The 22914-nt window shown below is 63.7% G+C and overlaps 1 protein-coding gene across 3 annotated transcripts in view; it reads left to right on the top strand.

The window, feature by feature from the left end:
• COL7A1 (collagen type VII alpha 1 chain) overlaps positions 1–22914 on the top strand; it is a 30415-nt gene that overhangs the window by 448 nt on the left and 7053 nt on the right. For all 3 annotated transcript variants that reach the window (XM_036220027.1, XM_016149859.2, XM_036220024.1), the window contains exons 3-94: positions 375–555; positions 1226–1385; positions 1464–1557; positions 1654–1815; positions 2029–2192; positions 2270–2399; positions 2502–2618; positions 2710–2856; positions 2942–3058; positions 3132–3281; positions 3363–3491; positions 4082–4225; positions 4315–4440; positions 4534–4677; positions 5188–5307; positions 5449–5595; positions 5934–6059; positions 6160–6306; positions 6523–6645; positions 7012–7158; positions 7396–7530; positions 7615–7761; positions 7843–7979; positions 8293–8419; positions 8505–8651; positions 8738–8910; positions 9008–9043; positions 9128–9154; positions 9248–9292; positions 9366–9428; positions 9813–9884; positions 9980–10015; positions 10164–10199; positions 10382–10453; positions 10565–10642; positions 10883–10909; positions 10991–11044; positions 11152–11214; positions 11308–11367; positions 11483–11518; positions 11712–11756; positions 11837–11872; positions 12204–12248; positions 12330–12365; positions 12482–12514; positions 12875–12907; positions 13059–13112; positions 13191–13250; positions 13347–13382; positions 13477–13557; positions 13658–13693; positions 13886–13930; positions 14161–14232; positions 14489–14533; positions 14770–14796; positions 15015–15044; positions 15155–15235; positions 15312–15347; positions 15424–15459; positions 15534–15614; positions 15843–15878; positions 16264–16326; positions 16413–16457; positions 17283–17318; positions 17390–17425; positions 17535–17630; positions 17727–17762; positions 17851–17886; positions 17998–18045; positions 18369–18404; positions 18535–18657; positions 18736–18936; positions 19034–19069; positions 19150–19203; positions 19388–19456; positions 19533–19577; positions 19691–19753; positions 19893–19937; positions 20263–20298; positions 20431–20466; positions 20609–20653; positions 20834–20866; positions 20941–21003; positions 21104–21139; positions 21219–21299; positions 21426–21494; positions 21603–21638; positions 21712–21753; positions 21888–21932; positions 22022–22066; positions 22632–22667; positions 22741–22800. In XM_036220027.1, coding sequence (XP_036075920.1) covers positions 375–555; positions 1226–1385; positions 1464–1557; positions 1654–1815; positions 2029–2192; positions 2270–2399; positions 2502–2618; positions 2710–2856; positions 2942–3058; positions 3132–3281; positions 3363–3491; positions 4082–4225; positions 4315–4440; positions 4534–4677; positions 5188–5307; positions 5449–5595; positions 5934–6059; positions 6160–6306; positions 6523–6645; positions 7012–7158; positions 7396–7530; positions 7615–7761; positions 7843–7979; positions 8293–8419; positions 8505–8651; positions 8738–8910; positions 9008–9043; positions 9128–9154; positions 9248–9292; positions 9366–9428; positions 9813–9884; positions 9980–10015; positions 10164–10199; positions 10382–10453; positions 10565–10642; positions 10883–10909; positions 10991–11044; positions 11152–11214; positions 11308–11367; positions 11483–11518; positions 11712–11756; positions 11837–11872; positions 12204–12248; positions 12330–12365; positions 12482–12514; positions 12875–12907; positions 13059–13112; positions 13191–13250; positions 13347–13382; positions 13477–13557; positions 13658–13693; positions 13886–13930; positions 14161–14232; positions 14489–14533; positions 14770–14796; positions 15015–15044; positions 15155–15235; positions 15312–15347; positions 15424–15459; positions 15534–15614; positions 15843–15878; positions 16264–16326; positions 16413–16457; positions 17283–17318; positions 17390–17425; positions 17535–17630; positions 17727–17762; positions 17851–17886; positions 17998–18045; positions 18369–18404; positions 18535–18657; positions 18736–18936; positions 19034–19069; positions 19150–19203; positions 19388–19456; positions 19533–19577; positions 19691–19753; positions 19893–19937; positions 20263–20298; positions 20431–20466; positions 20609–20653; positions 20834–20866; positions 20941–21003; positions 21104–21139; positions 21219–21299; positions 21426–21494; positions 21603–21638; positions 21712–21753; positions 21888–21932; positions 22022–22066; positions 22632–22667; positions 22741–22800 — 7061 coding nt within the window. The remainder of the gene's footprint in view (positions 1–374; positions 556–1225; positions 1386–1463; positions 1558–1653; positions 1816–2028; positions 2193–2269; positions 2400–2501; positions 2619–2709; positions 2857–2941; positions 3059–3131; positions 3282–3362; positions 3492–4081; positions 4226–4314; positions 4441–4533; positions 4678–5187; positions 5308–5448; positions 5596–5933; positions 6060–6159; positions 6307–6522; positions 6646–7011; positions 7159–7395; positions 7531–7614; positions 7762–7842; positions 7980–8292; positions 8420–8504; positions 8652–8737; positions 8911–9007; positions 9044–9127; positions 9155–9247; positions 9293–9365; positions 9429–9812; positions 9885–9979; positions 10016–10163; positions 10200–10381; positions 10454–10564; positions 10643–10882; positions 10910–10990; positions 11045–11151; positions 11215–11307; positions 11368–11482; positions 11519–11711; positions 11757–11836; positions 11873–12203; positions 12249–12329; positions 12366–12481; positions 12515–12874; positions 12908–13058; positions 13113–13190; positions 13251–13346; positions 13383–13476; positions 13558–13657; positions 13694–13885; positions 13931–14160; positions 14233–14488; positions 14534–14769; positions 14797–15014; positions 15045–15154; positions 15236–15311; positions 15348–15423; positions 15460–15533; positions 15615–15842; positions 15879–16263; positions 16327–16412; positions 16458–17282; positions 17319–17389; positions 17426–17534; positions 17631–17726; positions 17763–17850; positions 17887–17997; positions 18046–18368; positions 18405–18534; positions 18658–18735; positions 18937–19033; positions 19070–19149; positions 19204–19387; positions 19457–19532; positions 19578–19690; positions 19754–19892; positions 19938–20262; positions 20299–20430; positions 20467–20608; positions 20654–20833; positions 20867–20940; positions 21004–21103; positions 21140–21218; positions 21300–21425; positions 21495–21602; positions 21639–21711; positions 21754–21887; positions 21933–22021; positions 22067–22631; positions 22668–22740; positions 22801–22914) is intronic.

Genomic DNA, 22914 nt, shown 5'->3' with positions numbered 1-22914 from the left:
GCGCTGTGTCCCCCAAACCGCGCCCTAGCCTATTCAAACCCAAACTCTGAGTCCTTCCCCAGATGCACGCGCGCTGCGTACGCTACCCTGTCCCTCCGCGCTGACCTCCCTCCCAGGCCAAACCCCGTCCCAGATCCACCCCCATCCCCGCCTCCGGCGCAGACGACTCTCCGCCCCCACCAGCCCTCCACGGGGGTCGTCTCCAGGCACCGCCTCGGCTCCTCCGAGGCTCTCAGGCCCGAGCCACCTGGGGGCTGTCTGCATGATAGATGAGGGCTCCTCCCGGGTCCCCCAGCCCCTAGTCTCAAGGGACCACAGTGGGGGCAGGGCAGCAGGTTCCAAGAAGAGGTCGCGATCATTCCTTCCCACCTCAGTGACCTGCACGCGCCTTTACGCTGCCGACATCGTGTTCCTGCTCGACGGCTCCTCGTCCATTGGCCGCAGCAACTTCCGCGAAGTGCGGAGTTTCCTTGAGGGGCTGGTGCTGCCCTTCTCGGCGGCAGCCAATGCGCAGGGCGTGCGCTTTGCTGCCGTGCAGTACAGCGACGACCCCCGGTGAGTGGTGCCCGGAGCCGGGGGGGCCCAGAGAGCTCACCAGAACCCCTCCTGCAGGCAGGAGCGACGATCCCCACCCCCCAAACCCTAGGCTAGCCTTCGTGGAACCCAGAGTCCCCAGCTAGGACTTCCTCTGGAGGCAGAGCAGGGCTCTCCTGGGTGGAGCTCTGGCGCCTCAGACACCTCCAGACTAAGGGCCCTGCCAAAGACAGGAGCTGTGTTTCTCGATCTGAACATGGAGAGCCCAGAAAGGGGGCCCAGGGGCCTCAGATGCCCGGTGCCTGCTGGACACCTCACGTTCCAGCCCCCTGATGCTTTCAGCCTCTCCACTCACCAGAAAGCTGCCCTGTCTGGCTGACATCCACCTCCCTACAACTGGGCCCTTCCTATTACAATTATTTAATTAAGCAGACATCCTGTTCCCCCATCCCCCTGAGGCTGGGAGCCCCAAGGGCTGCAGGCCTGCCTGGGCCCAGCCACAGGCGGGACACAAAGGGGCGCCTGAGGAGTTTGTTAACGTGGGCGCTTCAGAGGCAGAGGGCAGGAATCACAGAACGAGGACTGTCCGGGGGCCCGCCTGACCCTGAAATCCTCACCATGAAGGCCTCCGAGAGACCAGAGCCAGAGGTCCTGGTCCCTAGCCCGTTGCCGCCCCCCTGCCCCCCCACAGGACAGAGTTTGGCCTGGACGCATTCGTCTCAGGGGCTGACGTGATCCGTGCCATCCGTGAGCTCGGCTACAAGGGGGGCAACACGCGCACCGGAGCCGCGATTCTCCATGTGGCCGACCGCGTCTTCCTGCCCCAGCGGGCCCGCCCGGGCGTCCCCAAGGTGACGCCGCGCGCCTCCCCAGCGGGCCCCGGGCTAGGTGTCTGAGACAGCGCTGACTCGGCCCCTGCACCTGCTCAGGTCTGCATCCTCATAACGGACGGCAAGTCTCAGGACCTGGTGGACACGGCCGCCCAGAGGCTGAAGGGGCAGGGGGTCAAGCTGTTCGCTGTGGGTGAGTGAGTGCCCAGCTGCGGGCACAGGTGGGCCGGGAAAGGGACCGGGCCCGAGGGCACGTGGGCAGCCGAGCCCTGATTGCGCGCCGCCTCAGGGATCAAGAATGCTGACCCCGAGGAGCTGAAGCGAGTGGCCTCGCAGCCGACCGGCGATTTCTTCTTCTTCGTCAACGACTTCAGCATCTTGAGGACCCTGCTGCCCCTCATTTCCCGGAGAGTGTGCACCACTGCTGGCGGCATCCCTGTGACCCTGCCCCGTGAGTCCCTGCCCACCCCGCGTGCCCTGACCTGGACCTCTGACCCCGCCCCCGCCCCAGGTGCTCCTGGCACCGAGCTGGGGCGCTGTCCTCCGATCCTGCCCTGGAAGTGCTGACGCTACCCTCTGTGCTCCTGACCCTTGCCCTCCAGTGCCGCATCCTAACTGCCGACCCCCGATCCTCCTTTCTGATTGCCCGTTCCCCCTTTCCCAGCCGATGACGTGACTTCCGGTCCACGAGACCTGGTGCTGTCCGAGCCAGGCAGTCAGTCCTTGAGAGTGCAGTGGACAGCAGCCAGTGGCCCTGTGACCGGCTACAAGGTTCAGTATACTCCTCTGACAGAGCTGGGACAGCCACTGCCGAGTGAGCGGCGAGAGGTAAGGATGTCCAGAACGGTAGGCGGAGGGCCGGGGACTTGGCTGGGCAAGATGAAGTGACCTCTCATCCTGGGCAGGTGAGTGTCCCAGCGGGTGAGACCAGCATGCGGCTACAGGGTCTCCGGCCAATGACCGAGTACCAAGTCACTGTGATTGCCCTCTACGCCAACAGCATCGGGGAGGCCGTGAGCGGGACAGCTCGGACCAGTGAGCAATTCTGCTATCCTCTGAGCCCACCCGCCTGATCACCCGCCCCGGCCACCCCTCCCCACTTCTGACTTTGCTAATCCCTGTGGGCCCTTCCCCCAGCTGCCCTGGAGGGGCCGGAGCTGGCCATCCAGAACACCACGACCCACAGCTTCCTAGTGGCCTGGCGGAGTGTGCCAGGTGCCACTGGCTACCGTGTGACATGGCGAGCCCTCCGTGGTGAGTGAGAGGTGTGGGTTGCAGGGAGTTCCCTGCACCTCAGACAGGATCGTAGAGTCCTGAGTCTGACCCCTCGGTGCCCCCCGTACAGGCGGGGCCACACAGCAGCAGGAGCTGGGCCCTGGGCAGGGGTCATTGTTGCTGCGTGACCTGGAGCCTGGCACAGACTATGAGGTGACCGTGAGCGCCCTGCTTGGCCGAAGCGTGGGATCTGCCACCTCCCTGACCGCCCGCACTGGTGAGAAGGCTGGGCGCTTCCTTTGGGCTGGGCGGGCAGGCAGACAGGGCATGGAGGCCGCTGACATCCCATGTGCCCTCGGCAGACACTTCTGTTGAACAGACACTGCGCCCGGTCATCCTGGGGCCCACATCCATCCTTCTTTCCTGGAACTTGGTGCCTGAGGCCCGTGGCTACCGGCTGGAGTGGCGGCGTGAGAGTGGTCAGTGCAGGGGGAGGATGGGCAGGCGGGGTCGGGGCTCGGCTCCAGCCAGCCTGACCCTGTCATCTCGCAGGCTTAGAGGAGCCACAGAAGGTGGTGCTGCCCTCCGACGTGACCCGCTACCAGTTGGATGGGCTGCAGCCAGGCACTGAGTACCGCCTCACGCTCTACACTCTGCTGGAGGGCCGGGAGGTGGCCACGCCTGTGACTGTGGTCCCCACCGGTGAGGCCTTGGTGGGCCTGGCCGGGTGAGAGGAGAAGTTACAGGCGCCCCAGGCTGCCTCTCATGTGTGCTCTCCCGCAGGGCCAGAGCAGCCCGTGGGCCCGGTGATGAACCTACAAGCGACCGAGCTGCCTGGACAGCGGGTGCGGGTGTCCTGGAGCCCTGTTCCCGGGGCCACTGAGTACCGCGTCACTGTACGCAGCATCCAGGGTGAGGCGGACACGGCCAGCAGCCCCCTCCAACACACACTAAAGTTCCGGCCCTCGGGGTCTGATGGCATCTGCACCCCACCTCCTTCCACTCCTAGGTCTCCACAGCGGCTTCCTGTCTCCTTGTCCATCCACCTCCTAAGCACTGAGTCTAGGCCTGTCACAGGGTCCGCTGCCCCCGCTCTGCCCCACCCGGCCCTGTCCCCACTCCCGGCCCCGCGTCCCTGTCCATGGCTTTCACCCTTCTTCGACTCCAAGCTCAATCCCTGCCCTCTGTCCACGCCGATCTCTCATCCCATGTCCCCATCCAGCCCCGACCCCGTCGCCCCACATCACTATCAGTGACCTGTCAATCCACACTGCTGCCTGCTCACTGACCCCTAAGATTCTGTCCCCTGCTAGCCCTTGTGATTCCGTGTCCCTGTCCCCACTTACTCCGCCTTCCCCATGTCCTCATCTCCTGCCCTTTTTATCCCTGGCCCGTCCCTCGCTGGCCCTTTTCATCCCGTATCTCTGTCCATCGCTGACCCCCGTGATCCCACATCCCGTGTCTCACCCACCCCTTTCCGCTTACCCTGCTTTCTCCCTTAGGAGTCGAGCGGACCCTGATGCTACCTGGGAGCCAGACAGCCTTTGACCTGGATGACGTCCGGGCTGGGCTGAGCTACACCGTGCGGGTGTCTGCTCGAGTGGGTGCCCGTGAGGGTGGCGCCAGCATCCTCACTGTCCGCCGGGGTGAGCACCGCCAGGGGGCTCATGCGGGACGGCCCCCTTACTCGCTTGGTCCTAGTCCTGGCCCCTGATCTCTGTCTTCGACCCCCCAGAGCCAGAAACCCCGCTTGCCGTCCCAGGGCTGCGGGTCGTGGCGTCGGATGTAACGCGAGTGCGAGTGGCCTGGGGACCTGTTCCTGGAGCCAGTGGATTCCGCATTAGCTGGAGGACAGACAGTGGTCAGTGTCGGGTGTGCGGGAGGGATGCTGAGGGGAACGGTCAGTGGCCATGAAGATGGCCATGCAGCGGCCAACACATCTCTCCGACGCTAGGTCCAGAGTCCAGCCAGACAGTGCCCCCAGAATCTACCGCCACAGATATCGTGGGGCTGTGGCCTGGAACCTCCTACACGGTGGCTGTGTCGGCACTTCGAGGGAGAGAGGAGGGCCCCGCCGCGGTCATCGTGGCTCGAACCGGTCAGGGCCTGACCCAGCCCCTAGGCTGCCCGCCTCTCGTGCCCTTTCAGACGCCCAGGCCCCCCTCTCCGACCTCTGCTTCTCCTCAGAACTCCGGTCTCCCCCTTCCAGTCTCCTTTGTCCCCTAAACCCCTGCCCTCTCCGATTCCTCTGCCCCTGACGTTGCCTTTGAACTTCCACTCCCTCATCTCTCAGGCCCCCACGGCCTTTTCTGTGGACCCGACTCTAACACTTTCTTCTTGGTCAGACGCCCTCACTGCCTCCTAATGCTGCCATAGGGAGCCTGTTCCCTTCTCTGTCAGACCCTCCTGCCTCTCAGATTCCTGTCACCTACCACCTCAGAGTGCCGCTGTGCCCTCCGTCAGAACCCCCACTTCTTCCCCCATCTGACCTATTCACTCCCTCCCCTATCGGGCAGCTGCCTGCCTCCCATTAGGGTTCGATACCTTTCCTCTATGATATGGTTCCCAATACCTCCCCCATCAGATTCCCCATTGCCTCTCCCTGCAGACCCAGTGGGCCCCGTGAGGACAATTCACGTGACTCAATCCAGTAGCTCATCTGTCACCATCGCCTGGAACAGGGTTCCTGGTGCCTCGGGATACAGGATCTCCTGGCGCTCAGGCCGCGGTGGGGACCAGGGGTTTTGGATGGCTGTGGGGGACAAGTTTGGGTAGAATGGAGGCTGGGGGCTTCATAGGGGTCCAGGCGGGGGGCATTGGGGGAACGAAGTCTGGCTGGCCCTGGAGCTGCCTCCATTCTCACCCCCAGGCCCAGAGAAATCCCAGTTGGTTTCCGGGGAAGCCACCACAGTGGCCGAGCTGGATGGGCTGGAGCCGGATACTGAGTACACAGTGCACGTGCGGGCCCATGTGGCCGGTGTGGATGGGACCCCCGCTTCTGTGGTCGTGAAGACCCGTGAGTGGACCCCGGCCGGCTGCCGAGCACACTTCACTGGCTACCCTGCCCCTGTGTGTCCCTGACCGCTCCCGCTGCCCGCTCCGTCACCGCTCAGCAGGGACTTCTCTTTCCACACTCACCCCACATTGACAAAGTGTCCACCCGCAGTGACCTCCTGGCTGCTCCGCACTGCCCTCTGCAGACTTCCCCCTCTCATGGGCTTCCTACACTGATCTGCCTGCACTAACCTCTTGCTGGCCTTCCGACTTCCCCACACTGACCATGCCTGCCTTGCCACCCCGTTCTCCCCCAGCCATCTCTTGGCCCCTGACCCCTACCCCTGCTTCCACCCCCAGACCCTGAGCCGGTGGGCAGTGTGTCAAAGCTGCAGATCGTCAACGCTTCCAGTGACGTTCTGCGGGTCACCTGGGTGGGGGTCACTGGAGCCACAGCCTACAGACTAGCCTGGGGCCGGAGTGAGGGTATGGTTCCCTGACCCTGCCCTTGTCTTCCCTGGCTGGAATTGCCCTCTCTGGTCAGCCACCCCTAACTCTGACCGTTGCCTTATGCTGGCCTGGCCAGGTGGCCCCACGAGACAACAGATACTCCCAGGAAACACGGACTCCGCAGAAATACGGGGCCTCGAAGGTGGAGTCAGCTACTCGGTGCGAGTGACCGCCCTGATTGGGGACCGTGAGGGCGCACCAGTCTCCATTGTCGTCACCACGCGTAGGCGGAGCTCGGGCTGGGGCGAGCCTTGGATTGGTGGCCTGGACGGTTCGGGGGCGGGGTGTGTGCTCGAAGTGGAATAAGGACCACAGCTCGGTAGTGAGCCTGTGGGGAGAAGGGATGAAGCCTGGGATAGGCGAAGGGGCTGATTGGTTTGGGATTGGTGCTGGGACCCGTGAGGGCGGAGCCTTCCTGATTCCCATGCTTTCTCGCAAGCGCCTGCGCCGCAGCCTGCCCTGGAGACCTTTCGCGTAGTGCAGCAAGGGGAGCGCTCGCTGAGGCTGCGCTGGCAGCCGGTGCCCGGGGCGCACGGCTTCCGTCTGCGTTGGCGACCTGAGGGTGAGAGGTGCCCTGGGTAGGGGGTTAGCGTCTACTGGGGGTGGGGCTGTTGGCGGGGTCTGAGAAGTGGGCGGAGTCAGCGAGAGTGGGCCGGATCTGTCAATGGGGGTCTGCAGGATCTGCGACCTTCCGGGGTCAATCAGGTGGGTGAGATCAATGAGGGTCGGTCAGACAGGGTCAGTTAAATGGGCAGAGGGTCTGCGAGGATGGGGGAGATCAATCAGGAGGGTGGGCCGGGTCATCAGGGTCAGTGAGGCTGGCGGAGTCATCAGGTAGCTGAAGGTCAGTCAGGTGGGCAGGTCCATTAATGCCGGACTGTAGCATCCTCTCACGGGTCTCTGGCCTCCACCCTCGCACCTGCTCCAGGTGGCCAGGAACAGTCTCGGGATCTGGGGCCGGAGCTCAGCAGCTATGAACTGGACGGGCTTGAGCCAGCGACCCCATACCGCGTGTGGCTGAGTGTCTTGTGGCCGTCTGGAGAAGGGTCCCCCACGGAAGTGACCGCATACACTAGTGAGCCCAGAGGGCTCACCCTTCCCTGGTCTGCTCTTCTCCTACTGATGACCCACCCTGAAATCCTGCACCCCATGACCCTGAGTGACTCCTCCTATAACCCTCACCACTCCTGACTGGGGTGACCTCATGACTTCCCATGACACTTCCTTCACTAATCCAGGATCTCCTTAGATGTCTCTCTTCTGGGTTCTCAAGACATAAACTCTGATCCCTGGTTTTTAATTCCTCCTTCAGAGTCACCTAGTGTCCCAAGCACTGAACTGCGTGTGGTAGACACCTCAGTTGACTCAGTGACTCTGACTTGGACCCCAGTATCCGGGGTATCCAGCTACATCCTATCCTGGAGACCACTAGGAGGCCCTGGCCAAGGTGAGCGGGGGATCAGGGTTGAGGTGGGCTGGCAGTGGGGCTCCCTGGGGGGCCTCCTGTTGAACCGAGTTCTGTCCTCTGCAGAAATGCCTGGGGCCTCACAGACACTTCCGGGGATCTCAAGCTCCCAGCGGGTAACAGGGCTAGAGCCTGGCATCTCCTATGTCTTCTCCCTGACACCCATCCGGGAGGGCGTACAGGGTCCTGTGGCCTCTGTCACGCAGATCCCAAGTATGGAGGGCACAGTGGGCGGGGCCTAAGGGGGTAGACAGATGGGCCGACCACTTGGGTAACTCAGCCCCCTTCCTGCAGTGTGTCCCCACGGCCTAGTGGACGTGGTGTTCCTGCTGCACACCACTCGGGACAACGCTCACCGTTCGGAGGCTGTGAAGCGAGCCCTGGGGCGTCTGGTGTCTGCACTTGGGCCTCTTGGGCCACAGGCGGTCCAGGTTTGGCCCCAGAGGCAGCCAGACTCCTACCTGTCCCTTCCCTTGCCCACCCTGGGTTCTACACCAACTACCGTTTCCCCACCCCCGCCCCCACCATGGACCCCGGCTTTCTGCCTGCCCTTCCCCAGACTCCACGCCGCCCGGCAGGTGACGGGGCTGGAGCTGCTTAGCTCCCTACCCTGCCGTCACTGCTGACACCCAATCGCTCAGGTTTAGTCATATACCTGGGTGCTATGTGTTCCCTCCCCAAAGCTCTGTGTCCCCCGTCTCTGCTCTGTCATCCTCCCCAGGCTCTGTGTCCCCCCCACCCCAGGTTGGCCTCCTGTCCTACAGCCACCGGCCCTCCCCGCTGTTCCCGCTGAACAGCTCCCACGACCTCGGCGTCATTCTGCAGAAGATCCACAGCATCCCCTACGTGGACCCAAGTGGGAACAACCTGGGTAAGGACCGCAGTGGACATGGACTCTCGGGGCTTCCCCATCGGGAGCTCAGTGCCCCTGTGTTCTGACATGACCTTTCTCCCAGGCACAGCCGTGGTCACAGCTCACAGACACCTGTTGGCACCAGATGCTCCCGGACGCCGCCGGCAAGTACCAGGGGTGATGGTTCTGCTAGTGGATGAGCCCGTGAGGGGTGACATCTTCAGCCCTATCCGCGAGGCCCAGGCTGCTGGTGAGGAGTAGGGCTGGTGGAGATGGGGCCTGGCATAGGGCTGGCCCAGGCAGGGTTGTCATACAGGCTGCTGGACCCCTCCTTAGGCCTTAATGTGATGATCTTGGGCCTGGCGGGCGCTGACCTAGAACAGCTGCGTCGTCTTGTGCTGGGCATGGACCCCGTGCAGACCTTCTTCGCCGTGGACGACGGTCCCAGCTTGGACCGGGCAGTCAGTGATCTGGCAACAGCCCTGTGTCAGGCAGCTTCAGCCACCCAGGTTTGGAAGGGGCCTCTAGGGGGCTAGGTCATGGAGAAGAGGGGTCTGGGGACTCTTGGTCGGACTGCCTGGCCTCAAGGAGACCCTGTGTCCACAGCCACAGCCACAGCCTTGCTCAGTGCATTGCCCGAAGGTAGGTGTCCAGGGCTGAGAGGGTGGGCGAGGGCCACACTTGTGGTTAGCCACTCTGACCCTTGTTCGATGTGTCTTTCCCTAGGGCCAGAAGGGGGAACCCGGAGAGATTGTGAGTGGCCTGGTGGGGGGTAGAGAACGGGTTGGGGGATCAGTGGGGTGGGAAGCAGGTTGGAAGCCAGGGCTCACTGACCACTCTTCCTAGGGCCTGACAGGACAAGCTGGGCCTCCCGGCCCCCCCGGCCTTCCGGTGAGTGTCCCCCCGCACCTGCCTTCTGTGCCCCGACTGGCACACAGCCTCCTTACCTGCTCTTTTTGCTCAGGGCAGGATCGGTGCTCCTGGCCCCCAGGGGCCTCCTGGCAGTACCACTGCAAAGGGCGAGAGGGTGAGTGTGGAGACCACTGAGGGCCCCCAAGACCCTCCTCCACGTTTCCTCAGGGTTTTTAGAAGAAGAGAAAGAGCCGGGTAATTTTGGCGACCTAAGTGGACAGAGACTTTGCGGAGGGCTCTGAAGTAGAGGGTCCAGGGGAGTTTTGTGACCCCCTCGGAGGGTCTGGGTGGAAGTTTGAAGTCCCAGGGGCAGAGAAGCCTCATCACTGCCCTGTGCCTGGGGTTGGGCTTCATCCAGCTCAGAGGGGCCGCGTCTCTGCCCTAGCACTCGGGGGCCCGTGGGGTGAGGGCTCCTGATGAAGAGTAGTCTGAGCTCCTTCAGCAAGCCAGAGGCACTGAGGGAGGGTCCCTTCCTGCCTTGACCCCTTTCCCTCCTTAGGGCTCCCCTGGGGCCGATGGGGCTCCAGGCAGCCCTGGCCTCCCTGGGACTCCTGGACCTCCTGGCCCAAAGGTGAGTGAGCCTTAACCTTGTAGGTCATGTGATGGGATACGTTGCTTGAGTGGGTGGGGTGGCCTGACTCTCCTGACTCTGGCCTCCCTTTCCAGGGCTCCCCAGGGTGGTCTGGCCCTCGTGGAGAACCGGTGAGTTTGCTGTACCTTCTTCGCTCTCCCAGCCTCTTCCCAGAGTTCTTTCTGCAGAGTGGGGACCTGGGGTGGAGTTGGCCCGTGGGGGCTCACCCTGAGACGCACCCAAGACCAAGCATCACTCTTTGCTCTGTTTTGTCTTCAGGGAGAGCGAGGGCCTCGAGGCCCCAAGGGAGAGCCGGTAGGTGAAGGCGGAGGGAGGGAGGAGCCAGGATGTCCCGGGGAGGAGCGGGAAGGGTTGCACCAGGCCGGACTGCGCAGGGCCTAAGGCGTGAGAAGGACCACCTGGGGCTCCTCTTGGGGATTCTCCTACCTCAAGGCTCCTGCACCCTGAATCCTGCCTGCTCCTGTCTGTCCCTGCAGGGAGAGCCTGGACGGGACACTGGGGGCGAGGGCCCAGGGCTTCCTGGGCAGAAAGGGGACCCTGGACCTCCGGTAAGTTCTAGGGTCTGTGGGGGCAAGCGACGTGTGGTGGAGAAGCAGCAGGCGTCAGGGTGAGAGTTGGGGTCCCTGGGCTCGTTCTTTATCCTTTGTCTCCTCCACCAGGGCCCTCCTGGGTCTCGAGGCCCGTTGGGGGACCCAGGACCCCGTGGTTCCCCAGGACTTCCTGGAACAGCTGTGAAGGTGACAGCATGACCCCCGTATATTCTCGCCACCTTTATGTGACCCAGTGACCTGGTGACCCCATTTGATCCCTGCTGGTTGCTCTGAGCCCATGTGAACCCTTAACCCCCCCGCCCTCTGTGACTCCTCAGTTCCTACGTGAACTTTGTAACCCGTCGGACCCCATGTCTCTCATTTCTCCTGGGATCTTGGGGAGTGGACGTGTGGTCCAGAGTCATAGGGTCACGCTCTGTCTTGCAGGGTGACAAAGGCGATCGTGGGGAGCGGGTAAGTGAGGGAAAGGTATGCAGGGGTCGGCTCGGAGTCTGATTCCCCTGAGCCGTCCCCTGACCTGCTGTTCTCTCCCAGGGCCCCCCGGGACCAGGCGATGGCGACACTGCTCCGGGGGAACCCGGGCTGCCGGTGAGGCCCCGGGGACCATGCTCAGTGGTGTGGATAGAGGGGCTGGGGGTGGGGGAGCACTGGGCTTAACAGTGTGGGGGGCACATTTTTTGTTTACTTTCTCCTAGGGTCTTCCTGGAAACCCCGGACTTCCAGGCCCAGTCGGTCCCCCTGGAAAGAAAGGAGAAAAAGTAGGAGAGCTGGCATCGTGGTGCGCCAGTCCTGGGGAGGGGGGTCCTGGGTGCCGGCAAGTGGGGTCTTCTACCCATCTGTTTCTCCTTCAGGGCGACTGCGAGGATGGAGCCCCAGGCCTCCCAGGACAACCTGGGACCCCCGGTGAGCGGGTGAGTGTAGGGTCGGGGTGCCGAGTATGGTGGGCGGAGCTCCAGCCCTGACCCTCAGCCATCAACCTTCTATCCCACCCTTACGCCCAAACCCAAATCTCCGAACCCTTTCCAGGGCCCACGGGGACCTCCTGGAGATGCCGGTCCCAAAGTAAGTACTATTTCAGGAGAGGTCAGGGATGAGGGGTGACACACTGGGACCCCTGTAGGGTCAGGGGAGGTGGGAGGGTCAGGAGATGAGTTCTCTCCAGGTCAGAGGTGGTTCGAGGGGGGATGGTTGGAGTTCGAAACACCTCGTCTGGGGTTCGATAGTCAAGGCCCCTCTCCCATCCCTCCCCGCTCAGGGTGACCGAGGATTGCAAGGGGCCGTGGGTGAGAATGGAGAAAAGGTAAATGCAGCCCGGGGGGGCTCTCAGGGACCTGGGGCGTCTGGAGCCAGACTTGGCTGTGACCCATTCTGTTTCATCAGGGAGAACGTGGAGCCCCTGGCCCAGTGGGACCCCAGGTGAGCCCACTGACCCCAATGCCAGGGCCTGCTGACCTGGGCTCTAGGCCCCCGCCTGGCTCTGACTTCTTACCCTTGACCCCCACCACTTCCCCTGTCCCTTGACCCCTCACATGACTTTATTCCCGCTGGTGCAGGTTCTAACCCTCCACCCCAGGGACCTGCTTTTAGCTTTCTGACCCTGCTGAACTGACCTGGGGTTCGACCCCTCCTGCTGAGTTTGACCCCTGCAGACCTAAATCCTGATCTTCTGTGACCGCCTCCAGCCCCACCCCAGGTTTGCCATAATTGCCTGGCCCCCTGGATCAGCATTTCTGCTTCTCGTCCCCAGGGGCTGCCAGGAGTTGCTGGGCCTGCTGGAGTCGAGGGTCCTGAAGTGAGTTCGTGACTGTGGTGGGACCAGGAGTGGGGCCTTCATCTTCCTCCTCCCCTGGGCTCACGCTGTCTCCACATGCAGGGGCCGCCGGGACCTACTGGCCGCCGAGGAGAGAAGGTGGGTCACGCATGGGCTGGAGTACAGTGTCCCTCCTCCTGCAGCAGGTGGGACAGGGGGACCTTGGGTTCCCGGTGGGCCTCCAACCCATCCCCGACTCTGTCTTTTCTCCGCAGGGGGAGCCTGGCCGACCTGGGGACCCTGCCGTGGTGAGTGAGAGGAGGATGGGGCTCTGAGCACAACGCAGCTTCGAGAGCAGAAGTGACTAACCTGGAAGCCACTGTCACCATAACCTTGGGACCCGGGCAGGCTTGGAGCCAGCCCTCTGGGACATTCCTTGTGCTATAAAATGACTTCCACCTCCTGGCGGTGATCCTGTGACCCCACGACTGCCATATAGGTCACGAACTCCGCGTAACCCCTGCCCTGCTCTTGGCGGTGTCTCTGTGACCTCTGAGTGGAGACTGAGCTCTGTTACTTCCAGTTCTGTGTAACCCCCTTCCCGATCCAGGCTGTGGTACGGCGATCCCCAGACTGGGCCAAGCCGTGTCTGTCCCGTTTGTTTTCAGGGACCTGCTGGTGCTGGGGCCAAAGGAGAGAAGGTAAGTCTGGGGAGAGTGAAGGCAGGCTGTTACAGAGCTGAGGTCAAGGTCACAGGGCCTGCCCGGAGGACCCTGGAGGTCCTGAGGGTTGTGGCATGATTGCTGTGTGGTGGGGCCTGGGGCTGGTGCTGATGGTCTTTGTCACCTCCAGGGAGACGTGGGGTCTGCCGGGCCCAAAGGAGCAACCGGAGTCAAAGGGGAGCAGGTGAGTGAAGGACAGTGTTTGGGGGGCAGGCAGCAGGTGAAGGTCATGCCCCCAGGTTTCTGATTCTTCCACCCACAGGGTCCACCTGGCTTGGTTCTTCCTGGAGACCCCGGCCCCAAGGGAGACCCTGGAGTCCGGGTGAATAAATGTGGGGATGGGAAATGTGACAGCAGGAAATGAGGTGGTGCTTGGGGGCCCCAACTAAGTCCTGTCCCCTCTCCCTATGCGCTGCAGGGTCCCATTGGCCTCACTGGCAGAGCAGGACCCCCGGTGAGTACCCGTGGCCTTGGGTAACGTCAAGGTTTCTGGGGTGACCTTTCCTCAAGGGAGTAATGTGCTCTGTGCTCGCTCACCTCCCCCACAGGGCGACCCAGGGCCTTCGGGAGAGAAGGGAGACCCTGGGCGGTCCGGCCCCCCAGGACCTGTCGGCCCCCGAGGAAGAGACGTGAGAGGGCTGGACTGGGGCCGTCCTTGGGGATGGGGAGCAGGGTGTTGCTGGCTTCACCGGGGGTCTTGGAACCAGGGCTGACGCTCGTGTCTCACAGGGCGAAGCTGGAGAAAAAGGTGACGAGGGCTCCCCGGTGAGACTTTTTCCCAGTGTGGTTTCTGACTCTTTACCCTTGAGCTGTGATCCCCGGGCTGGGAGCTCCGCCACGTCCGGTCCCTCCCCAGGCATCCTGTCCAGCTGGTGCCCAGGCCCGTTTCTGTCCCCACTCCCTGAGTTAGTCTGAGCCTAACTTACCTGCTCAGTGTGGCTTTCTCTCCACCGCCAGGGTGAGCCGGGTTTGCCTGGAAAAGCTGGCGAGCGCGGCCTTCGGGTGAGGCTTGGCGGGGAGAAGGGAGGGGGTGATGGGAGACCTAGCGGAGGTGGGCGTGAAGGTCATAGGACACTCCGGGGGGAGGTGACGGAGAGCCTGCAGAGAGGCATGCGGTAAAGCGGAACTCTATCGTGGCTTTTGGGGCCATGGGGGACCCGAGGCAGTGTGGGTGTCATGGGGGACCCTGGGAACGCCGAGAGGGTTTGTCTCAGACCGGCTGTTCTTCCCAGGGGGCACCGGGAGCTCGGGGGCCAGTGGGTGAGAAAGGAGACCAGGGAGATCCTGGAGAGGATGGGCGAAATGTGAGTCCTGACCTCCGACCCTGACCTTAACCTCAGCTTCAACTCCCAACCTCCGATTCCCAGCCCCTGATGCTGCCACGCCGACCCCGACATGCCGTACCCTCGCGATTCTCATTTCCTGCGACCCCTTCAGCACAACCCCCAAAGGCCACCAGGATCCCCATGGGTCCTTAGGCCCCTTAGGGTCCTTCCGACGCTCTCAGAAACTGCTGCCTAAACGCAGTGTCTCTGACCCTCTGTGTCTGATCTCCTGCAGGGCAGCCCTGGACCACTTGGACCCAAGGGCGACCGTGGGGAGCCGGTGAGTAGTGCCAGACTTCCGGGCTCGGGAGAGGTGGAGATTTCCGGGGCTCGATCTGGTCAGTGCCCACATAAGAGGCTTGGAGGTCAAGGTGGGGAGCACTGATGGCCACCTCCAGGCCTGAGCTGCCTTCTGGGGCTTGGCATTGGGGTGCCGCCGGGAATCTGGGAGGCCACGCCGGAGCCATGCCCTGGGACCTCAGGACTCCTGTTGACAGTGATTATTTCCTTTCCCAGGGTCCCCCGGGCCCCCCTGGACGGCTGGTAAGAGTCGCGCCGGGTCTGGTCCTTTGTCAGCTCCCTCTTCTGCTCCTGTCGGTGCCACACTGTGTCCCCTCGTCCCTTCCGCTGACTCCCACTGCTCCCCGTGGCCCCCTGATATCTGCGCTGATCCCACAACCCCTCGTGGCCTCCTCTGTCCTCACCAACCTGTGAACGTCCCTGTCGAACGATTCTTATCCCTGGTCCTCCTCCCCCCACAGGTGGACACGGGACCTGGCGCCAGAGAGAAGGTATGAGGGTCGGTGGGTGGAGTGAAGCCGTGAGCATGGGAAGGCGCCCCAGTGCCCCGAGGACAGGCTCTGCCTCGGGCGCGCCCTCAACCAGCTCGTCTCTGCCACAGGGGGAGCCCGGGGACCGTGGACAGGAGGGTCCTCGGGGACCGAAGGGCGACCCCGGCCCCCCCGGAGCCTCTGGGGAGAGGGTGAGTGTGATTGGTCCCTTGGGGGGGGGGTGTGGGTCTGGGAAGCCTGCTCTGATTCCTTCCTTCCTGTCCTCAGGGCATCGACGGACTTCGGGGGCCCGCAGGCCCACAGGTGAGTGACACGCCTTTGCCCCATTAGCCTATGTCCCCATCTTGCCCTCACCTCTCACTGACCTTGTTTCTCCCAGGGGGACCCAGGTGTCCGAGGCCCCGCAGGAGAAAAGGTGAGGGGGCGTGGAGCTTTCTGACTGTGGGCTGTTTCATCCTTTGAGACCTCTTAGCACTCTGTTCTCCTCAGGGTGACCGGGGCCCCCCTGGCCTGGACGGCCGCAGTGGGCTGGATGGGAAACCAGGAGCCTCTGGCCCCCCTGGGCTGCAGGTGAGTCATGGTGGCCACTGCCTGGTCACGCCCCTTCCAGCCTCACCTGGCTCTTCTTGGTCTCGACGTGCCCTTGGGCCAGATGGGTCACCTGCAGCTCCTGGGGCCCCGCCTGGGGTGGGGGTGGGGCTGCTGCCCTTGGGACACAGGCACTAGTGGCCCTGTCAGCGGGCAGTGCCTCTGACCCCAGGGCCACTGTGGACTCCTTGACTTTGGGTCCCCCCTCAGGGTGCTACAGGCAAAGCTGGGGAGCCAGGGAGAGATGTAAGTACAGGGGACGTTATGGTGGAGGGTGGTTCAGGGGCTCAGCATAAACTGCAGCCAGGTCATCAGGGGGGTTGGTCCAGCCCTGTCCTTGGGAGGGGTCCCAGTTCCTGGCGGGCAAGTTTTAGGAAAGTCCTGCTTGCTGACCTTCAATGCCGTGGGGGCCTTAGTAGCCCCACCCCCAAGTCCTGGGAGCCTTACCTCTGGAATTTCAGCAGGGATCCTCCTAACCCTTGGGGTCTCTGCCTCAGGGGATCTCAATGGCACCTTCCAATCCTGAGAATCTTTACACTGGAGGAGGATCTTAGTGGGGTCCTCCAAGTTAATGGGTATGCTCAGGGGATACCCCAGTGGCCCCCTCAATCTTAGCAAAGACTTTCTCCAGGGGCTTCCGGGCCTCCGAGGAGAACAGGGACCTGCTGGCCCCCCTGGCCCCACTGGAGCACCGGTAAGTCCTGGCTGTCACGGCTCCCTTTCGCCCCCTTACTGCCCTCACCTCAGGCCTGCCTTCTGACCGATGATCTGTTCCCGCAGGGAAAGCCGGGCGATGACGGCAAGCCAGGCCTGAATGGGAAAAATGTGAGTGTCCAGGGCAGATGCGGAGAAACCACCAAGGGGTGCCAGCACGTGGACACGGCCCAGATGTGCACATGCACATGGGCACACGTGCCGAGGCGTGCGACACCCGCTCCCCAGCGCAGACATCCAGATAGACCCTGAAACGCTTGTCCACGCGTGCACACAGGCAGCCTCGCGGACACAGTGAGTTAGGTGGACGTGCTGACCTGTGCCCAGCGGGGTCGGCACATGCTAGAATGACCCACAGCCACGACGCAGGTGAAGAGCTACAGAGGCGGGCTGAGAGGCGCAGACGTGGGTGGAGCCACGTGCAGGGACGCTCGGAGACCCGCAGACACACACACACACACACACACACACACACACAGCCACACATACGGAGATACACACAAGACTTGCAGACAAGTCCCATCGACAGTTCTCCGGGCATCAGGCACATGCAGACACGTGTGCATCCTGTGCTTACCTGCGTGAGCCTCTGACCATGTGCGGACACAGATCATGATGTGCAGACAGACTGAGACGCCTACGCGGCGTCACCCACCGGGACACACAGACCCAGGACATGTGGACACTCCCCATCCCCAGAGATGTGTAGATGTGAAGTTACGTTTAGGAAGCCAGAGGCAGGAGACCACGTGCAGTTGGGTGTGGAGGTGAGCACACCCCGAGGCGTGCGCCAGCACACTCAGATGGTCACAGGCCACGCTCCGAGACACATGGGGGCTTGGAGCTGCAGGCACACTCACCTGAGGGCCTCCAAGACAGTGTCTTGCAGCCAGACACAGGTGGATGTTTGGGCTGACGTGAGTCCTTTGCCCACAGGGAGAGCCTGGGGACCCTGGAGAAGACGGGAGGAAGGTAAAGCCCCTCACCTGAGTCTGCTCTGGCCTCAGATCTCGCCCGTGTCTGAAGCACTTTGTCTTCCATAGGGAGAGAAGGGGGATTCGGGAGCCCCTGGAAGAGAAGTGAGTACTAGACTCTGGCGCAGCCTCTGACCCCTGGCCCTGACCCTGACTGTGATGTGTGGCCTTTTCTGGGGTCTTGCGATCCTGATGCTGTCTGCATTCTCTACAGGGTCGCGATGGCCCCAAGGGTGAGCGTGGAGCTTCCGGTAGCCCTGGACTCCCAGGCCCTTCGGGCCTCCCAGGGCAGGTCGGCCCTCCTGGCCAGGTCAGTGGGAGCAGCAGGGGCCATTGCGTTCCCACTGGGCACCCTCTCGGGATGCTGTAGTCCTGTGTGACCCCTTCGTGTTTTGTCATATCTTAGGGTTTTCCTGGTGTCCCCGGAAATCCGGGCCCCAAGGTGAGTGTGCCTGTGTGGGGGAGGGGGGCGTGGCGAGGTGCTGACCAGAGTTGGGGGATTCCCCCACCTGATCAGTCTTCGCTCTCAGGGCGACCGCGGGGACGCTGGACCCAAAGGCGAACAGGTGAGGCCCCCACCTTTTCCCACGCCCGGGTAGCCACGGCGCCCAGGTATGCGCGCACGCGCCCCACAGGCTGGGTCCAACAGCTCGCCTCTTGCCTCTCGGTGTCTCCAGGGTTTCCCTGGAGAGCGTGGCCTGAGAGGAGAGCCAGGCACGGTGACGGTGAGTGAAGCCGGGGCCCGGGCCCCTGACTCAGGCGCACGCCTCCAGGGGCCACCTCTCTGTCTCCTCCCTCTCGGCCATGAGGCCGCACACATTCTGCCCTGTGTGCTCAGCCACCTGCCCTATCGGGATTCCTGTAGCCTACCCTCAGGGGAACTGGGTAATGGGGACGTGCCAGGGAGGGGCTCCCAGTGGCCTGGAGCCGCCTCAGCCGAGCACTAAAGGCTGCTCTGGTAAGAGGGCATGGAGGCTGTTTTGGGGGGCGGTGCGGGGCAGGGGCAGGGCTTATCTGCGGGTGACCCTCACATAGCTTGTGTTTCCAGAATGTGGAGCGGTTGCTGGAAAATATCGGCATCAAGGTAGGTTGCTTGGGGGCTGGGCATGGGCGCTGGTGGAGGCCCCACGGGGCAGGTGATGTGCACGGGACCGGGTACGGCACAGGGGCTGCAGTAAGGGGCCCTGCGCCTTCGACCCCTCACCATCACGCAGACGTCTGCCCTGCGGGAGATCGTGGAGACCTGGGACGAGAGCTCCGGCAGCTTCCTGCCCGTGCCCGAACGGCGGCGGGGCGCCAAGGGGGACCCAGGCGAGCGGGGCCCCCCAGGCAAGGAGGTGTGTGCTGCTCGGTGGGGACGCCCTGCGGAGGGTGTGGTTGCACGGCCACCAGCGTCTGCTCTTCTGCTCCTCCAGGGACCCGTTGGCTTATCTGGAGACCGTGGGCCGAAGGGAGATCGCGGAGACCCGGGCCCCCAGGGGCCACCGGGCCTGGCCCTCGGAGAGAGGGGCCCCCCTGGATCTCCCGGCCTGGCCGGGGAGCCTGGAAAGCCTGGTATTCCTGGGCTTCCAGGCTCGGCTGGGGGTGTGGGAGAGGCAGGAAGGCCAGGAGAAAGGGTGAGCCTGGGGGCTGGGCGGGAGGGCCAGGGAAGTGGGGTCGGGAAGAGCTGGACTCCCCACAAACACAGCCCCCACCCTGCTGTCTGCACATCAGGGAGAACGGGGAGAGAAAGGAGAACGTGGGGAACAGGTGAGCTGGATGGGGCCTGGCGGGGAGGGGCGGCCCAAAGGCTGCTCTGGGGCAGCCGTCCATTTCCTTCTTTTCTGCAGGGCAGAGATGGCCCTCCTGGACTCCCCGGGCCCCCCGGCCCCCCTGGCCCCAAGGTGATTACCCCAGCCCTGCCCTAGGCCTGCGACTGCTGTCACTAGGAAGCTACCATTAGCGTAGGCCCCGGAAACTCCATGTGGTGTCTCTGACCCCGTAACCCTCTGGGACCCTGTAATCATGGGGGACCCCTGCATGCCTCTGAGACAGACACATCACTCCTCTATGGCCTTGTGCTTGTAGGTGGCCGTGGATGAGTCAGGTCCTGGACTCCCTGGAGGGCAAGGACCCCCTGGACTCAAGGGTGCTAAGGTTAGTGTGTGGGATCAACCTGGGGGCCAACCCCAGCCATGGCACCAGGGCTTTGCTTGACATGTCGTCCCCACAGGGGGAACCAGGCAGTGACGGTGACCGAGGCCCTAAAGGAGACAGGGTGAGGCCTCCCACTTCGCCATGCTCCCCCTCCTCTGTGGGGGCATCCTGGGGCGGGACGTTTGTGGGCACGTGGCAGTGACTGGTGGCTCAGATATGACACTCCATTCTCAGGGTGTGCCAGGCATCAAGGGAGACCAGGGAGAGCCCGGAAAGAGGGGTCACGATGGCAGCCCGGTGAGCCCCTGCCCCCCAGACACCTGTGTGCCCGCACAGGGCGCGTGGCTCTGTGCCGGAGTCTCCACTGCCTGGGCTCTCTCGGGGGAGGTGGGGGTGGGGAACGAGGACCCTGCGGCCTCACACCCCTTCTCCCCAGGGACTGCCAGGAGAGCGCGGCGTAGCCGGGCCCGAAGGGAAGCCGGTGAGTGGGGCCCTCGGGAACAGCCCGCTGCCCTCTGCTGTGTGCTGGCTGCCGTGCGCGCATGTCACCAGGGGTCAGTGGCCGGGGTGGGTGCCTGCACGTCCAGGTGTGAGTGCAGATGCGTGACGTTCATGAGAGGGAGCTGTGTGTGCATGTGTGTGTGTGTGCGTGTGTACGCGCGTGCGTGCATGTTATCCGTGAGGGGCAGTCCGTGGGCACGGGGTGATGCGTGCCTGGGAGGGACGAGGGTGTGGAGGTGGGCCCCCAGGACGCAGGCCCAAGTGAGGCTCAGGCTGAGGCTCAGCGGCCCCCTTTCTCTGTCCAGGGTCTGCAAGGTCCAACAGGGGCCCCTGGCCCAGCGGTGAGTACCCCAAAGTCCTCAGCCTTCTTTCCCCCACCTTGTGCCCAACCCCCATAATGCGCGGTACTCCCTCAATTTCCCTGGTGGGGTGGGGGTGCCTCCCCCCAGTCAGACTCTTTCTCTCTCCAACAGGGCGGCCACGGAGACCCCGGACCGCCTGGTGCCCCGGTGAGTGACAGACAGTGCATTGCCTGGTGGGAGGGGGACAGGTATCGGTATCCACCAATGAACCAGGCCTCGTTCGTGTTGATTCCTGAGCCCAGAAGGGTAGCTCTGACCCCTGTCCCCTGCTCTTGACACTTTTCTCCAGGGTCTTGCTGGCCCTGCAGGACCCCAGGGACCATCTGGCCTGAAGGTGAGTACGGGTGTGTGTGTGCGTGTGGCTGGAGGGAGGAGGAGGCTCCTTCGAGCCATGTCCGCCCCAGGATGACGTCCGCCAGCCCCCTGGGGTGTCGCTGCCCTGCGGTGAGGCTGAGCACCGCTGAGCACCGGGGCGCCCTGTCCTGGGCCTCACTCGGTCTCTGGGTTTTGGCAGGGGGAGCCTGGAGAGACAGGACCACCGGGACGGGTGAGTGACCCAGCCGTGGGGTGCAGGGAGCTGGGTGGGGTTGGCACTGCCCTGAACTTCCTGCCCCCCACCAGGGCCTGCCCGGACCTACTGGACCTGTGGGACTTCCTGGTCCCCCTGGCTCTTCCGGCCTCGTGGTGAGTGAGTCCGCTCTGTCCCCAGCAGGGAGGCCACGTCCCTGTCCTCTGGGTCCCGTGTCCTCCTATGCCCCCCTCACATTTGACTTCTCTCCCCCAGGGTCCTCAAGGGGCACCAGGTTTGCCTGGACAAGTGGTGAGTCCTGAGGGTCAGGGCTGGGCTCCAGGGGTCAGGACGTGGCGGGCGGGCCCCTGACAGAGCTCCTCCCTCTCAGGGGGAGACAGGGAAGCCGGGAGCCCCAGGCCGTGATGGGGCCGGTGGAAAAGATGGAGACAGAGGAGCCCCTGGCGTGCCGGTGCGTGTTCTGAGGGGAGCTTGCTGCAGGCCTGTGATTGGCAGGGGGGGGGGGGGAAGGAGGAGGGGTGGGGGGCTAGGACGGGGTCGGGGGCGGCACCGAGTTCCTCACGCTGCTCTGCCACAGGGCTCGCCAGGTCTGCCCGGCCCTGTTGGACCTAAAGGAGAGCCTGGACCCATGGGGACCCCTGGACAGGTGATGTTTGACCCCACCCCCGCCTAGTTTGCACGTCTCACCCAGGATGACGGGATGGGGTGGGGGGAGACAGCAGGAGGTGAGGGACTCACTGGGCCTTCCCCACAGGCTGCGGTCGGGCCCCCTGGAGCAAAGGGAGAGAAGGTGAGTGTGGGGGGCCTGGGAAGAGGCGCCCAGGGCTGGGACCGGGGACCCCACTGAGCCCTCTCCCTCACAGGGAGCCCCTGGAGGCCTCGCTGGAGACCTGGTGGGAGAGCCGGTGAGTGTGGAACCCCCAGCAGCCATACGTCCCACAATGTGCCCCCCGTGTGACCCCGGGTCTCCTGCCATCCTCCTTGAGTCTCACCTGTCTTGACCCTGATGCCCTTGTCGCCTCCTGACCCGTCTCTACAGGGAGCCAAAGGTGACCGAGGACTGCCAGGGCCGCGGGGCGAGAAGGTGAGACGGGCCTGGTCCCAGGGCCTGAGCCCCGGGCACGGAGGGGGAGAGTTGCGTGGCCAGACGCCGTCACCTCCCTTTCCGTGCAGGGCGAAGCTGGCCGTGCCGGGGAGCCTGGAGACCCTGGGGAAGACGTGAGTCTGGGGTCTGGGCAGGCCTGAGCCTGGCTTGCGGAGCGCAGGCGGGGACGTATGGGGCCATTCCTGGGCCTGTGCGCCTGCCTGACCACCCGTTCCAGCGTTCGGGACCCCGCTCCGCCGTGTCTGAGCACACGCGTGCCCCTGTGTGACCTCCCGGGTCTCAGAACACAGCGGCATGCTGTGGTGCCCCTTTCCCCGGCCGGGCTGCACTCCGAGTATCTGAGTTCATGTCTGTGGCCGCGTCTAAGTTCCCTGGGAGGGGATGAGCCTGAGCGCCGGCTCACGTGCCCGCACTCATGTCCGCGTCCCACATGTCTGTGCGCGTGTGGGGGCTCCGCGGGTCTGTGGTCACGCCTGAGTGACCCTCTGTGTGTGCCCTCCTGAGTGCAGGGTCACCGCTGAGTTCTCGCGCGCCGATCTTTGGCCCCATGTCTGAGTTCCCACGTGTGCGTGGTCACATCTGCACTCACCTGGGAATATTTTGAGATGATGTCTAAGTTCTGGGTGCATGTTCTTACCTTCTCAAGAGCTGTTTTCTTTCTTTTTTTTTTTTCTTTAGGGTCTTAAAGGGGCTCCAGGACTCAAGGGTCAGAAGGTATGTGTGTCCCTCCTGGGGGGTCATGATCCTGAGACTCCCTGAGCCTGAACTGACCCCTTTTACCTCACAGGGTGACCCAGGAGTTGGGGTCCAGGGCCCGCCTGGGCCAGTTGGTCCTCCAGGTCTGAAGGTAAGTCGCTGCCCCCCGCCCCAATGGTGGAGGCGGTGGGCAGGGGGGCCCTGGAGATGGGAGGGAGAGGGCGTTCTGGGGCTAGTCCTGGGCAGGGGTCCCGCTGGGACCACT

The sequence above is a fragment of the Rousettus aegyptiacus genome, unplaced genomic scaffold (assembly GCF_014176215.1).
Source record: "Rousettus aegyptiacus isolate mRouAeg1 unplaced genomic scaffold, mRouAeg1.p scaffold_m13_p_4, whole genome shotgun sequence".
In the NCBI taxonomy this organism is placed as follows: Eukaryota; Metazoa; Chordata; class Mammalia; order Chiroptera; family Pteropodidae; genus Rousettus; species Rousettus aegyptiacus.
The sequence above is the reverse complement of the archived record's forward strand: the minus strand, read 5'-3'. Positions and strand labels throughout refer to the sequence as shown.